This window comes from Lagenorhynchus albirostris, chromosome 7 (assembly GCF_949774975.1).
Source record: "Lagenorhynchus albirostris chromosome 7, mLagAlb1.1, whole genome shotgun sequence".
In the NCBI taxonomy this organism is placed as follows: Eukaryota; Metazoa; Chordata; class Mammalia; order Artiodactyla; family Delphinidae; genus Lagenorhynchus; species Lagenorhynchus albirostris.
Window position 1 is genome coordinate 65121073 of NC_083101.1, and position 16250 is coordinate 65137322.

At 35.6% G+C, this 16250-nt stretch overlaps 1 protein-coding gene across 1 annotated transcript in view; it reads left to right on the forward strand.

Annotated features, from left to right (window-relative positions):
* CCDC171 (coiled-coil domain containing 171) overlaps nucleotides 1-16250 on the forward strand; it is a 358774-nt gene that overhangs the window by 297220 nt on the left and 45304 nt on the right. The window contains exon 27 of the mRNA XM_060155104.1: nucleotides 13591-13743. Coding sequence (XP_060011087.1) covers nucleotides 13591-13743 — 153 coding nt within the window. The remainder of the gene's footprint in view (nucleotides 1-13590; nucleotides 13744-16250) is intronic.

The following is a 16250-nucleotide window of genomic DNA, read 5'->3' on the forward strand; positions in this document are numbered from 1 at the left end:
ATTCCAGTCTCCCAATTTATCCCTGCCCCCTTCCCCCATTGGTAACCATAAGTTTGTTTTCTACATCTGTGGCTCTGTTTCTGTTTTGTAAATAAGTTCATTTGTACCCGTTTTTTAGATTCCACATATAAGTGATATCATACGATATTTGTCTCTCTCTCTGACTTACTTCACTCAGTGGGACAAGCTCTAGGTCCATCCATGTCACTGCAAATGGCATTATTTCATTCTTTTTTATGGCTGAGTAATAGTCCATTGTATACAGGTACCACATCTTCTTTATCCATTCATCCATCGATGGACATATAGATTGCTTTCATGTCCTGGCTATAGTAACTAGTGTTGCAGTGAACATTGGGGTACATGTATCTTTTTTGTTTTTAATAGATCTTTATTGGAGTATAATTGCTTCACAATACTGTGTTAGTTTCTGTTGTATACCAAAGTGAATCAGCCTTATACATACATATGTCCCCATATCCCCTCCCTCTTGAGCCTCCCTCCCATCTCCCTATCCCACCCCTCTAGGTCATCACAAAGCACCGAGTTGATCTCCCTGTGCTATGCGGCTGCTTCCCACTAGCTAACTACTTTACATTTGGTAGTGTATATATCTTGATGCTACTCTCACCTCTCACTTCACCCCAGCTTTCCCTTCCCACCCCGTGTCCTCAAGTCTATTCTCTATGTCTACATCTTTATTACTGCCCTGCAAGTAGGTTCATCAGTACCATTTTTTTTTCTTTAGATTCCATATATATGTGTTAGCCTACGGTATTTGTTTTTCTCTTTCTGACTTACTTCACACTGTATGACAGACTTTAGGTCCATCCACCTCACTACAAATAACTCAATTTCGTTTCTTTTTATGGCTGAGTAATATTCCATTGTATATATGTGCCACATCTTCTTTATCCATTCATCTGTCAATGGACATTCAGGTTGGTTCCATGTCTTGGCTATTGTAAATAGTGCTGCAATGAACACTGTGGTACATGTCTCTTTTTGAATTATGGTTTTCTCAGGGAATATGCCCAGTAGTGGGATTGTGGGTCATATGGTAGTTCTATTTTTAGTTTTTTAAGGAACCTCCATACTGTTTTCCATAGTGGTTGTATCAATTCACATTCCTTCAGCAGTGCAGGAGGATTCCCTTTTCACCCCACTGGAAAGCATTTATTGTTTCTAGATTTTTTTGATGATGACCATTCTCACTGGCATGAGGTGATACCTCATTGTAGTTTTGATTTGCATTTCTCTAATGAGTAGTGATGTTGAGCATCTTTTCATGTGCCTCTTGGCCATCTGTATGTCTTCCTTGAAGAAATGTCTGTTTAGGTCTTCTACCTATTTTTTAACTGGATTGTTTGTTTTCTTGATATTGAACTCCATGAGCTGTTTGTATATTTTGGAGATTAATCCTTTGTCTGTTGTTTCTCAAATTCTGAGGGTTGTCTTTTTGTCTTGTTTATGGTTTCCTTTGCTGTGCAAAAGTTTTTAAGTTTAATTAAGTCCCATTTGTTTATTTTTGTTTTTATTTCTGTTACTCTAGAAGGTGGGTCAAAAAAGATCTTGCTGTGGTTTATGTCAAAGGGTGTTTTTCCTCTGTTTTCCTCTAAGAGTTTTATAGTGTCTGGTCTTACATTTAGGCCTTTAATCCATTTGGAGTTTATTTATATGTATGGTGTTAGGTAGTGTTCTAATTTCATTCTTTTACATGTAGCTGTCCGGTTTTCCCAGCACCACTTATTGAAGAGACTGTCTTTTTTGCATTGTATGTTCTTGCCTCCTTTGTCGTAAATTAGGTGACCATATGTGCATAGGTTTATCTCTGGGCATTCTATTCTGTACCATAGATCTATATTTCTGTTTTTGTGTCAGTACCATGCCGTCTGTATTACTGTAGCTTTGTGGTATAGTTTGAAGTCAGGGAGCCTGATACCCGCAACTCCGTTTTTCTTTCTCAAGATTGCTTTGGTTATTCGGGGTCTTTTGTGTTTCCATACAAATTGTAAGGTTTTTTGTTATAATTCTGTGAAGAATGCCATTGGTAGTTTGATAGGGATTGCATTGAATCTGTAGGTTGCTTTGTGTAGTATAGCCATTTACACAATATTGATTCTTCCAATCCAAGGACATGGTATATTTCACCATCTGTTTATGTCATCTTTGATTTCTTTCATCAGTGTTTTATAGTTTTCTGAGTACAGGTCTTTCGCCTCCTTAGGCAGGTTTATTCCTAGGTATTTTATTCTTTCTGTTGCAATGGTGAATGGGCTTGTTTCCTTAATTTCTCTTTCTGATTTTTTGTTGTTGGTGTATAGGAATGCCAGAGATTTCTGTGCATTAATTTTGTATCCTGAAACCTTACCAAATGCATTGATTGACTCTAGTAGTTTTCTGGTGGCATCCTTAGGATTTTCTATGTATAGTATCATGTCATCTTCAAACAGTGACAGCTTTACTTCTTCTTTTGTGATTTACATTCCTTTCATTTCTTTTTCTTCTCTGATGATTGCTGTGGGTAGGACTTCCAAAACTATGTTGGGTAATAGTGGTGAGAGTGGACATCCTTGTCTTGTTCCTAATCTTAGTGGAAATGCTTTCAGTTTTTCACCATTGAGTATGATGCTTGCTGTTGGTTTGTCATATATGGCCTTTATTAGGTTGAGGTAGGTTCCCTCTGTGCCCATTTTCTGGAGAGTTTTTGTCATAAATGGGTATTGAATTTTGTCAAAAGCTTTTTCTGTATCTATTGAGATGATCATACGGTTTTTATTCCTTAATTTGTTAATGTGGTGTATCACATTGTTTGATTTGCATATATTGAAGAATCCTTGCATCCCTGGGATAAATACCACTTGATCATGGTGTATGATCTTTTTAATGTGTTGTTGGATTTTGTTTGCTAGTATTTTGTTCAGGATTTTTGCATCTATGTTCATCAATGATATTGGTCTATAGTTTTCTTTTTTTGTGATATCTTTTTCTGGTTTTGGTATGAGGGTGATGGTGGCTTCGTAGAATGAATTTGGGAGTGTTTCTCCCTCAGTGATTTTTTGGAAGAGTTTGAGAAGGATCAGTGTTAGCTCTTCTCTAAATGTTTGATAGAATTCACCTGTGAAGCCATCTGGTCCTGGACTTTTGTTTGTTGGAACATTTTTTATTACGGTTTCAATTTCACTACTTGTGATAGGTCTGTTTATATTTTGTAATTCTTCCTGGTTCAGTCTTGGAAAATTGTACCCTTCCAAGAATTTGTCCATTCCTTCGTGGTTGTCCATTTTATTGGCATATAGTTGTTTGTAGTAGTCTCTTATAATCCTTTGTATTTCTGCGGTATCAGTTGTGATTTCTCCCTTTTCATTTCTAATTTTATTGATTAGGGTCCTCTTACTTTTTATCTTGATGAGTCTGGCTAAGGGTTTATCAATTTTGTTTATCTTCTCAAAGAACCAGCTTTTAGATTTATTGATCTTTGCTCTTGTTTTCTTCATTTCTATTTCATTTATTTCTGCTCTGATCTTTATGATTTCTTTCCTTCTACTGACTTTGGGTTTTCTTTGTTCTTCTTTCTCTAGTTGTTTTAAGTGTAGTGTTAGATTGTTTATTTGATATTTTTCTTGTTTCTTGAGGTGAGATTGAATTGCTATAAATTTCCCTCTTAGAACTGCTTTTGCTGTGTCCCATAGGTTTTGGGTTGTCATGTTTTCATTGTCATTTGTTTCTGTGTATTTTTTAATGTCTTTGATTTCTTCAGTGATCTCTTGGTTATTTAGTAGTTCACTGTTTAGCTGCCATGTATTTGTGTTTTTTACAGTTTTTTCCTGTAATTGATTTCCAGTCTCATAGCGTTGTAGTCAGAAAAGATGCTTGATACAATTTCAGTTTTCTTAAATTTTCCAAGGCTTGTGCACTTGAGAAGAAAGTGTATTCTGCCACTTTTGGGTGGAACGTTCTATAAATATCAATTAAATCTATCTGGTGTATTGTGTTGTTTAAAGCTTGTGTTTCCTTATTTATTTTCTGTTTGGGTGATCTGTCCATTGGTGTAAGTAGGATGTTAAAGTCCCCTACTATTATTGTGTTACTTTCAATTTCTCCTTTCATGGTTGTTAGCATTTGCCTTATGTATTGAGGTGCTCCCATGTTGGGTGCATAAACATTTATAATTGTTACATCTTCTTCGATTGATCCTTTGATCATTATGTAGTGTCCCTCCTTATCTCTTGTAACAGTCTTTATTTTAAAGTCTATTTTATCTGATATGGGTATTGCTGCTCCAGCTTTCTTTTGATTTCCGTTTGCGTGGAATATATTTTTCCATCCCTTCACTTTCAGTCTGTATGTGTCCCTACGTCTGAAGTGGAACTCTTGTAGACAGCATATATATGGGTCTTGTTTTTGTATCCATTCACCCAGTCTGTGTCTTTTGGTTGCGGCTTTTTTTTTTTTTTGCCGTAGGCGGGCCTGTCACTGTTGGTGCCTCTACTGTTGCGGAGCACAGGCTCCAGACGCGCAGGCTCAGCAGCCATGGCTCATGGGCCTAGCTGCTCTGCGGCATGTGGGATCTTCCCAGACCAGGGCATGAACCCGTGTCCCCTGCATTGTCAGGCGGACTCTCAACCAGTGCGCCACCAGGGAAGCCCTTGGTTGGAGCATTTAATCCATTTACATTCAAGGTTATTATCAATATGTATGTTGCTGTTACCATTTCCTTAATTGTTTTGGGTTTGTTTTTGTGGGTCTTTTTCTTCTCCTGTGTTTCCTGCCTAGAGAAGTTTCTTTAGCATTTGTTGTAAAGCTGGTTTGGTGATGCTGAGTTCTCTTAGCTTTTGCTTGTCTGAAAAGCTTTTGATTTCTCTGTAGAATCTGAATGAGACCTTTGCTGGGTAGAGTAATCTTGGTTAGAGCTTTTTCTCTTTCATCACTTTAAGGATATCCTGCCACTCTCTTCTGGCCTGCAGTTTCTGCTGAAAAATCAGCTGCTAACCTTATGGGGATTCCTTTGTATGTTATTTTTTTTGTTTTTCCCTTGCTGCTTTTAATATATATTTTGAATTTAATTTTTGTTAGTTTGATTAATATTTGTCTTGGTGTATTTTTCCTAGAGTTTATCCTGTATGGGACTCTCTGTGCTTCCTGGACTTGAGTGACTGGTTCACTTGGGGGTTCCTCCCATCTTCTTGGGTGTCAGGGTCCTCCACCAACAGTTGGCAGGCACCCTAGTTTTGGGGAGACGCTAACTCAGCGTCTTCCCACACCACCATCTTGACGCCTGCATGTATCTTTTTGAATTATGGTTTTCTCCAGATATAGGCCCATGAGTGGGATTGCTGGATCATATGGTAGCTCTATTTTTAGTTTTTTTAGGATCCTCCATACTGTTCTCTATAGTGGCTGTACCAATTTACATTCTCACCAACAGGGTAGGAAGGTTCCCTTTTTTTCACACCCTCTCCAGCAACTTGTGCCCTTCTGACTCTAGGCCACTCTCTCTTTTGGTTTGTGGGCACAAACGCAGCTGTTGCCGCTCTCCTTCACACCAGTAGGGGAAGAGCTGCCTAGCTCAGTCACTGTGATGCAGAGGAGTGCTCTCCATACTTGTTGATGGCTTGCTTTTATTTCTGAACCAGTATCTCCAATATATGTATGTATGTATATTTATACCTTTATAAATTGTATACTTGTGTTATTGTTAAATAAGCTCTATAACATAAAACAAAAAATATAGAATATTTTAAAGGTATGATTTTAAAAGATTTTTAAAAGGAAGATTAAAAAGTGAATATAAAAACTATGGAGACAGTAAAAAGATCAGTGATTGTCAGGGGTTGGGGAGGAGGTAAGAATGAGTAGGCACAGAGAATTTTTAGGGCACTGAAACTCTTCTGTGTGATACTACCATGGTGGGTACATGTCATTATACATTTGTCCAAACCAATAGAATGTACACCACCAAGAGTCAACACAAATGCAAGCTATGGGTTTTGGGTGATGATGTGTCAGTGTAGGTTCACTGATGGTAACAAATGTACCACTCTGGTGCAGGATGTTTTTGGGTGTGTAGGGGCAGGGGGTATATGGGTAATTTATGTACTTCCCACTCAATTTTTCTGTGAACCTGAAACTGCTCTAAAAAATGTAGTCTATTAAAAGAACTAAATATAAAATAGAATAAAATCTATATATGGAAGTCTCCAATTTTTTTTCCATTTTAACTCACTTTGGAGACTGAATACATCCCAGTGGGTATGCAAGACAATGAACTTTCCCTTTTTTTTTAATAAAGTAAGAGATAAAATTTTTATTCTTTGATACGGATTGACACTGGTATCATCACTTGGTCCATTTTTTAGACATTAATATTTCCTGTTAGGTATTTTGGGAAAAGGTGGAAGGATTCTACAGTGCAGCAGGGCTGAGAATGGTGTCCTCATTTGTTTATTTACTTTCTTTGTATTTCACCACGAACTCTTATGTACCCTGTATGGTTAAGTAATTTACGGATTAAATTATTTTTCATAGTTTAGTCTTTACAGTAGTTTACAATGAGATAAGAGGTAGTCTTTAAAATCTTCTATATAAGGTTTGCTGTTCTTCTTGTGACAAAATGCTTCAAATTACTCTTGAACTTGAGTGTGAATTATGTACTTTTCTGTAACATAAAGAGAAGGGTTCCAAATCTGTAGACCTTTTCTTTGCTGGCAAGTGGCTATCAAAAGCATTCTATCTATAAATTTTTTTTTAAAGAAGCCAAGACAAAACACATTCTGTCACAAGAAGTTTTAAAAAAAATGAACTGCTTTATTGAAGGAGTTTTATGGAGCATTATGAAAATAGTTGTTTGGAAGTGTTTCCAGAATTTTGGAATTTTTCCAAAATTGATCTAAATCTATAAAAATTCATATATGTGTATACACATAGAAAGTGCAGAAGCAAATTTTTTGAACCAAAAAATGTGTTTGAATTTTTGTTAAAAATATAAAATGTATTTAGTATAAAATGCATTTGTGAAAATATAAAAACAGGACATATATTAGTTTAAAGAACAGTTGATTAATTCAGGGAAGTTGGAAATATTTTAGCCAAAATTCCAATTAAAACTTCATTTACTTGATTGATAGGATTGAAACATGCATGTCATGATTTAATAAACACAACCAGTGGTGTACTTTCGCCAAGTGCATCTTCCCTATTTACCACGTCATGGGATTGGTCAGGGTGAGGATTCAGTATTAGACTTCCAAACACGTTTCCCCACTATCCAAAAGCAGAGCATTCCTATAAAACCTGTCATAAGCTGAAATGGTGTTAAGTGAAGGAGCAGTTACCCTAGGCCCCATCTTGCTAATGGATGAACAAAATAAATGGAGACAAAGCACAGATGCTCACAGACACAGTTCAGAGCTGTGTGGACTTGGTGCTTAGATGCTGAGAGTAGTTCCCGGGGAAGGAGCTTGGAGGGGCGACTCTCACTGCTCTGGGTGAGCGCTGCCTTCAAAAGGGCTCACTGCAAAACAAACAGTGAACGCTATTTTTTACTTTTTGCCTTTTTTGGTAAAAATGAAAATCCTCTTCGGATTTCTTTCGGTTATCGAAAACAGGTACAAATGCAGGTCTTTCGTGAAAGTAAGTGGCATAAGGCAAACTTTCGAAGAGCAGGGATACCTGTATCACAAAAAGTTATACAAGATTTTTAAAATTGTAAAGCATATCCAATCATATTTCTTTCACTAACCATCATTAGTAATAACTTTTTGTTGAGAGTAAGAGCTTTCAGGGCTACTGATAAAGCCAAGTTAAGGCCCTCTCCCTCCTCTCATAGCTGTTTATGCTTAGTTTCAAGCCCACTTGTACTTGGTTACACCTTTGTAGAAGTGTTTTCTTGCTTGTGTTTTGGATAGGGTTTCTCTAAAATTTTGTTTCTGGCCTCTTCTACTTTCTCTTCCTTATTGATTCCTCAGAATTCTTGTCAGCTGAAAGCATTCTTATCAGCTTTGATGCCTGCACATGCATGCACACACACATATACACACACACGTGCAACTCTGTGTGGTAAAGCAAGGAGGTGGATGGCAGTCTGCCATCCTGATTGAGTCTTTCCTACATAACTTTGTACTGGAATGTTATGGTGAATAGTATTTAGGGCCAGGGCCAGAAACCCAACATCCAAACTAAACAGTCCATTTCCAGATCTTAGACTGGCTCTTGACTGGGGGATGTAGTTGCTATTTGCAGACTAGTAAGAGACGCTTTAACCCTCATTCTCTGCTGTATCCCTACATTTATAAAATATTGGCATGAAAGTAAGTCAACTAAATGAGCAACCTTACAGAGTAATTTTGTGATAATGAAGGAAATAATTTTCCTTTAATTCCAGGTGCCAAGGAATAAAATTTAATACTAAAAACTATGAGAATGTTATCATTCTAAGACTTTTATTTGTAGGAAAGACATCTTAAATAGTAACTTTTATTTTATTATTTTTTAATTTAAAAAAATTTTTTTACTAGGGTACAGTTGATTTACAATGTTGTGTTAGTTTCAGGTGTACAGCAAAGTGAATCAGTTATGCATATACATTTACCCACTCTTTTTTAGATTCTTTTCCCATATAGGCCATCACAGAGTATTGAGTAGAACTCCCTGGGCTATACAGTAAGTCTTTGTTAGTTATCTGTTTTGTATATAACAGTGTGTATATGTCAATCCCAATCTCCCAATTTATCCCTCACCTCCCATTACCCCCTGGTAACCATAAGTTTGTTTTCTACATCTGTAATCCTATTTCTGTTTTGTAGTTAAGTTCATTTGTACCCTTTTGTTAGAGTCCACATATAAGTGATATCGTATATTTGTCTTTTTCTGACTTCACTCAGTATGACCATCTCTTGGTCCTTCCATGTCACTGCAAATGGCATTATTTTGTTCTTTAAATAGTAACTTTTATTATCAATGGGACGTTTTGTTGTTAGGAAATAAATATTCATTAGCCTCTAAAATTCTTTATTTTTGAAAGAATTTTAATATATTCAATGTGTAGAATAACTTGTATTTAAAATACTTATGTGTCCAATAATACCCCTCAGAAATATTGAATCTTTCTTTTATGAGTTAAAATAGTAATTTTCCTAATTTGATATCGTTGTCATTATTATAGTTAACATTTACCTGAGTGTTTACTGCGTGCCAGATAGTTAAGGTCTTTTCATGTATTAATATTCATTTAACCCCCACAAAATCTAGGAATCATTTTCCCCATATTATGGGGATTTATTGTATTTCACATATTTGCTATATCTGGTATATCTATTTTACATGGTATACTTACTTTATATAGTATATAGAAATGAAGTATATCCGTAATTACAAAATTTAAAGTAAATGTCAGAGGTTTTTGCTTCCCAATTACTTACTCAAAAATATAAATAGAAAATTTACTATTTTGTTGGCATCTAGGCCTTATGACATTTTCTACTAATTGCTCCTTCTCCTAACATCAGCTTCCCAAGGCTCCTACTTTCCCTGAAGTCCAATTTTGAAGTCAGTCTAAACTACATAATATGTACATAACAAATTATATAAATAATATACTAGTCCTCAAGTGACAGTCACCTGTTTGTGTCTCAGAATTTTTTGTATTCTAAAACACTTAACGCTTTTCCTTGAAATAGATAGAATGTGGAATTTTATATGTTTGAACTTTCTCATCTTGGTATGCTGATTATAAACACAATAGATTATCTCTAAAACAAAAGGCTATTTTTGTCCAGAAACTGTTTTTTGTTCTGTTTCTCATATAACTAGATAAGCCCTACTGAGATTCATATCTCACTGGATGGTATAGTCAAAATCCCAAGGGCCAAAGATGACATGGGATATATTCTCAAGTGCTGGCTTGCTTTTGACAGTATCATGCTGCTTTGTCATTGTTTCCTAATGTAAAAAGGTGTGATGTTTTAATACAGGAGTGAGGGGTATTGTATAGCGCTAGACTTCAGGAGATTGATAGAGAGGTCATGAGATGCTCACTCACTCCTCCTCGTACCCCCTCACTTGATTCCAGCTGTCATTTCCATTTCTTCTACCAAGCTGGCACCTTTCTTTTGTATTAAAGAGTTGGATTTTTCACTGGCATCCTTCATAACATAGTTTGAATGACTTTTTAATACTGGAAGTTAACATTCTTTATTCTTCAAAAGAGCTGTGGATTCTTTGAATAGCTTTACGATTTCACTGACACTCCTCCCTACCTTTCAGTTCTGAAGGAGGTTTTCATTTTAGAAGCATGTAGTATATTTTACTTACACTAGTTCCGTGAAACATACTTTCTGTATTGATTACCTTACCTTTGCTGCTCTGAAAAAAATATCCTATACAGTAAGTGTTATAGAAAATTGCTTTCATCTCTCAAATACTGCGTTAAAAATTTTAAATGCTTAAGACTCTAAATCCTAAGCAAAAAGTAGATTATTATTTTATTCTTTTTAATGTTATAAAGAAATAATATGTGGTTTCTCTTAATACTGCACTGAATATCAGAATTTAGTTATTAAAAGCAGATCAAGGAAGGAGCCAAAATAATTATGACTTTTGTTCCATCCATCACGTAAAAATTCAGATATAACTTCTCAAAAAATATTTTATTTTTTAAAAAAGAGATTTAAAGGAATACCTTTTATATTATAATTCCTTTTAGAATATCATGTATGTGACAATTCATGAAATGTGTTTCTCCAAATTTAAGAAATAGGACTTTTTTTTTTTTTTTTTTTGAGGTATGCGGGCCTTTTCCTGCTGTGGCCTCTCCCGTTGCAGAGCACAGGCTCCGGACGCGCAGGCTCAGCAGCCATGGCTCACGGGCCCAGCCGCTCCGCAGCATGTGGAATCTTCCCGGACCGGGGCACGAACCCCTGTCCCCTGCATCGGCAGGCGGACCCTCAACCACTGTGCCACCAGGGAAGCCCCAGGACAACTTATTAAATGTTGAAATTTTTTATATATTAGAGGCCAGTTCTATTATGACTTACATTGAGATAATAATCCAGGAGCCTATTATTGATAGAAGAGGACTTTCTTCTTTTTATTAAATAAGGCCTTTATGTAAGTTTTCATGCATTTTATGCACTTTAGGTCCTTATATAACAGGAACACATGTATACAAGCCACCTATCACAGATTGTCTCATTAAGATCTTAGTGGAGAATTTAAAAATAGAACAATGGTAATACTACAATGAAATTTACTAGCTTACCATTTTTAGAGGGCTTTTTTATATTAGGTGCAATGTAGCTGAAGGGTTAAGAGAATGGCTTTGTATTAGATTTTTTTTTTTTTTTTTTTTTTGCGGTATGCGGGCCTCTCACTGTTGTGGCCTCTCCCACTGCGGAGCACAGGCTCTGGACGCGCAGGCCCAGCAGCCATGGCTCACGGGCCCAGCCGCTCCGCGGCTTATGGGATTCTCCCGGACTGGGGCACGAACCCGTGTCCCCTGCATCGGCAGGCGGACTCCCAACCACTGCGCCACCAGGGAAGCCCTGTATTAGATTTTTAACTATCTGATCCTCACAACAGTTTTAGAAATAAGCAAAAAAATTGACTTTTCTTCCCATTTTATGGAGGGAGGAGGTGGAGGCTCAGAGAGATGACATGGCATTGCCCAACAAGATAAAGCTAAGTAAGTGGCAGCATGAGAACCAGAAAAAAATAGGACTTGTGATTCCTGGTCCACCATCTCAGTGGAGAAGATAAGTGAATTTACAGAAGTAGAGAGAGACTTGGTGTAGGAAGAAACAGATATGATTTTGTAATTTCTGATTTTTATCTACTTTTGAAACCCAGGGACATATTTTGTGTTAGTATTAGCCCTCAGCTTACCTTGAAATGACTCAAGGTAAGGAATGTTAGGGCATGTGAGATGTTCCCAAACATGAGGTCGTACCATGCTTATTTAGTGTTGGGTAATAGAATGAACTTTTGTGTACTTTATCTTTTTATGCCTACAGCTATGCTTTTGCTTCTTTTTTCGACTTTGAATAAAGTATGGGTAGTAAGTTATTCACTAGAGTGTTAAGGTTATATTTTCCCAAGTATCTTCATCCTTTTCTATAAGGTATTTTTTGCCAAACTGAATATGACTAATGTGGCTTTTCATCTTTTCCAGTCTCTCTCTCTCCCCTCCTTCCCTCCCTCCCTCCCTCCCTCCATCCCTCCCTCCCCTCCCTCCCTCCCTCCTTGCCTTCATTCCTTCCTTCCTTCCTTCCTGTCAGTCATTCAAGCCATCCCTAAAGATACAGAGATGATTAGATTTGACACAATATCTGGCCTAGGTAGCTCCTTAGTGTAGTGACTATAAACATGTGAATTAATGCATTTCTGCCAAAGCAATAAATGCAATAGTGGAAGCAAGCGTGAGGGACCCACAGAGAACCAGAATAGAAGTTAACACTGCCTTTGGGCTCAAAAGAGCCTTCTTTAAAGAGGTGGTTTCTGAACTGGGTTTTTGAGGGCAAATAGGAATTTGTTAGGCAAAAAGCTATGAATTTTCTTTTAACTACAAATAACTCACCTACTTCTTTTTCTCAGACATTGTGTATGTTGTTTCTTACTTTTTGTTCACCAGATTATTTCATATGCATTCAGAATTGCCCAAATATCTAGTTTCTTAAAGCCCTCTCAAACCAGACTCTTCAGATTGAATATAATTTGGAAATTTTCAGACTGTCTACCATTGTTCTAAGTTGTGGCTGCAGTTGGAACATGGTTTTCTTGTAAATAACATAAAATTATATTTGAATATGTCTTTGAAATGTTTGATTTTACTTTACTGTATTTGAAGTATTTTGAAAGACTTTTTAGTCTTTCAAAGGTGTAATAGTATTCTTGGACTTAAAATTCACTACGGCTTGCTTTAGAAGCAAAAGTCTACAAAATATGATTAAACTGTGGTACAGAGGCCCAACAATTCTCCCGAATATTACACTACTTAGGGAAGAGAAAAAGTTACCAGCACTTGCTTATGTTATTTATTTTATTATATCCAGTGTAATGCAAGGATGTTCCTCTGTTATATGAATGAAAATAATTATGCTTTTCTTACAATATAGGAATCATATTATTTACTCTTAAAAAATCATAGGATTAGTTCAGCTCCTTTTGTTTCAAAACATTTGTGTTCTAGGTGGTTTGAAAATTTTACTGAGCTCATTTTGAAATATCTTGCTTATACATCCATCTGTTGTGTGTCTCAAGATTGAAATTTAGGTCAAATTGCAACTTGAATTTAACTTTACAAAGGTAATAAGTGTGCCATCTTTAAAAACTGCATTCTAAACTTTAAGCACATAGATCAAAGTACACCTTATTTAAATAAATATTCTGGAAAAAAGTCTCAGTTATTTTCTCCCAGATTTTCTTAAAATAGTCACGGTTCTCAATATAAAATGTGAGGTTTAGCTTTATTATTTTAAAGGAGGATGAAAAGTTGTTTATTTTAAAATTTTAATGATTTTGCTTTCAAATTATGGAAATTCTCCTTTGGGGACAGCTTTATTTGAATTGTATGTGGCATTATTTTTATTTCTTAAGGCTATGATTAAAAGTTTCGTGGATGTCTACCAGCTTGCAAGCACTAGAATTGCTACATTAGAAAAGGAGATGACATCTCATCGAAGTCACATTGCAACCTTGAAATCAGAACTTCACACAGCTTGTTTACGTGAAAATGAAAGTTTACAATCAGTAAGTCCTACAATATTTTTTTCTTCTTTGAATCTTAGGTCACATTTACATTCATGTTTTTGTTGTTCATAAGATCGCTCACCAGTATATATAATTTAGGGTGAGTAATCAATCAAGCAACGTAGAATTATTAAGTGTGGAGAAAATTTTGAAGGAAGAAAAGCAATTAATTTTTCCATTGTATCATGTATAAAGATATGCATATTGTTATCAATGCTAAAGCACTACATCAAGATTCCTTTGTGTTTGGCAGTGCAGCTGACAGTTGGATTTGGCAGTATGCATAGTTAAAGCTTGCAACTGTCTGAAGATTCAGTGTGTCCCATTAAGACAGAATATTATTAATTATGCGTATAACCAGAATGGTAATTAGAACATGTGATTATTCTCTGTAGAAAGCTAGTCTTATCCATAATACATGTCCAGCTAAAGATGCATGTTGTGATTCATCTATATGATTAAAATTCAGTTTCAGCAGTCATTTTATGTCTTAAAATTTTAGCCCATGATGAAATTTGGGCTCATTTAAGACTAAACAAAATTTTCTACATTTGAAATACGTGTTTGGGGAGTATCAAAAAATGAATATATTTGTGACATAAAGGAATAAAATACACATTTAAACTTTCTCCTCAAAAGCCAGGTATGTCAACATATCTCAACAGTGAGATTCAGAGGGTTACCAATAATTAGAATGTCTTTTTTCCCTGTTTGGTTTGATTAGAATGGATCTGGGTGACTTGTAAGGAAAAACAGTATCATTTTGCCATTTAGCTGTTGACCAATTTCAAATGATATATTCAACAGAAAAAGAGTTAGCATTAAAGCAAATAGATGCATAGTTGTGGTTTGGTTCTTCAGCTCCTTCAGGTCATAGCTCAAGTGTCAGCGTCCTAATGAAAGCTTTATGACCATGGTATTTAAAACTGCAACCACTAACCCTCCCCCACCCTACAAGCTCTGTCTCATTCTCACCCCATGTTGCCTATCTACCTTCTACCTTCCTTGCTTTATTTTTTTCACTACAGCACTTACCAGCTTACGTATATTGTATTTTATTTATTTGCTTTTTGTCTGTTTGCTCCTTACCCTCATAGAATATAAGTTCCATAAGGACAAGCTATTTTGGTTATTTTCTTCACAGCTGTAAAGGCACTCTAGTGCCAAGAATAGTCTGACCCACAGTAGGTGTTCAACAAATGGTTATTGAATGAAACATACTGGGACCTAATCCAATAAATGAACAAACTAGTTATTTGGGACCTGAGATGAGATTCAGTTGAGTTCAATTTTTAAAATTACTTTGTTAATTTCTTAGTGAGAGAGTAGTAAATTTGACCTCAAATAAGAGAAATCAAGATGAAGAGGAAACCTTTATAAAGATTTGAGTAAGTATTTGGAATTCATTCTAGTCTTTCTCTGAAACACATTTACATTTCTTCCTGCTAACTCTCTGATCCCATTGGTTAATATTACATTATACTATGTCAGCTTTGTTGGGTCATACCATTATTGGTTGTTTATTACTGTTATTCATATAAAAATAATTGCTTATGTTCTGAGAAAGTTTGGTAAGGTGGGATTGTTTCCCATGGGTTCAAAAATTTTTTACCAATTATTAAGCTATTGATGTTTTAATGGAGGTGTGCTTAATACCCCCACTATCATAATAAAGCTCCACTTCTCAACCTTCTGAACACATTTACGGGATATGCTCATCATCTTATTAGTAAGAGGAGGTTCACTCTAGCAGTGATTCTCAAAAGGGAATGTGTGTAATGTGAAAATTTTCCCCATCAGATTCTGATGTGTCCTTCTAGGACACTGCTGCCTAATCCCATGTTTCTATGGGATATATGCTCTCCAGGCTCTTCCCTTAGTTGAGAATCATTGTTTTGAAAACAATAATAAATTTGTATACTAATTTCTATTTTTCAAGACATTTAAATACGCATTTTCTAACTTGAACTACTTAAGAACTCAGAGAGGTTAATCTTTTAATTTCATAGATGAGATGTGATATATATATATATATATATATATATATAGTTTGGTAGATAAGAGCATGGGCTTTGGAATTACAACCATTAGAAGTACAGTCAAGTGTAAATAACAGAAAACTTGACTAACATGTTTAAGACAGTTTTTTTGGCTCATACAGCAAGAAGTCTAGAAGTAGGTGACTATTGTCATCGGTTTAGTAGTTCAGCTTCTCTGTAATTTCTCTGCCACTCCCTGATTGTCATAAGATGGAAGCCAGCTCTAGGATTTGGAATCACATTCAAGTCAGAGGAATGGGATGGCCCAGCAATACCTGTTTTATATATATGATAAAGCATTGCAAGGCTTTCCATTTAGAAAATATTTAAGTTTTTATACCATACATTTATTTTTTAAATATTTAGAAATTTTAATATAAATTTAATAGATAACAGATATTAAAGTATATTTAAATGTTTATATATTTAAAAGAGAAAAAGCCTTCCAAGGAAGTTCCAAACATATTT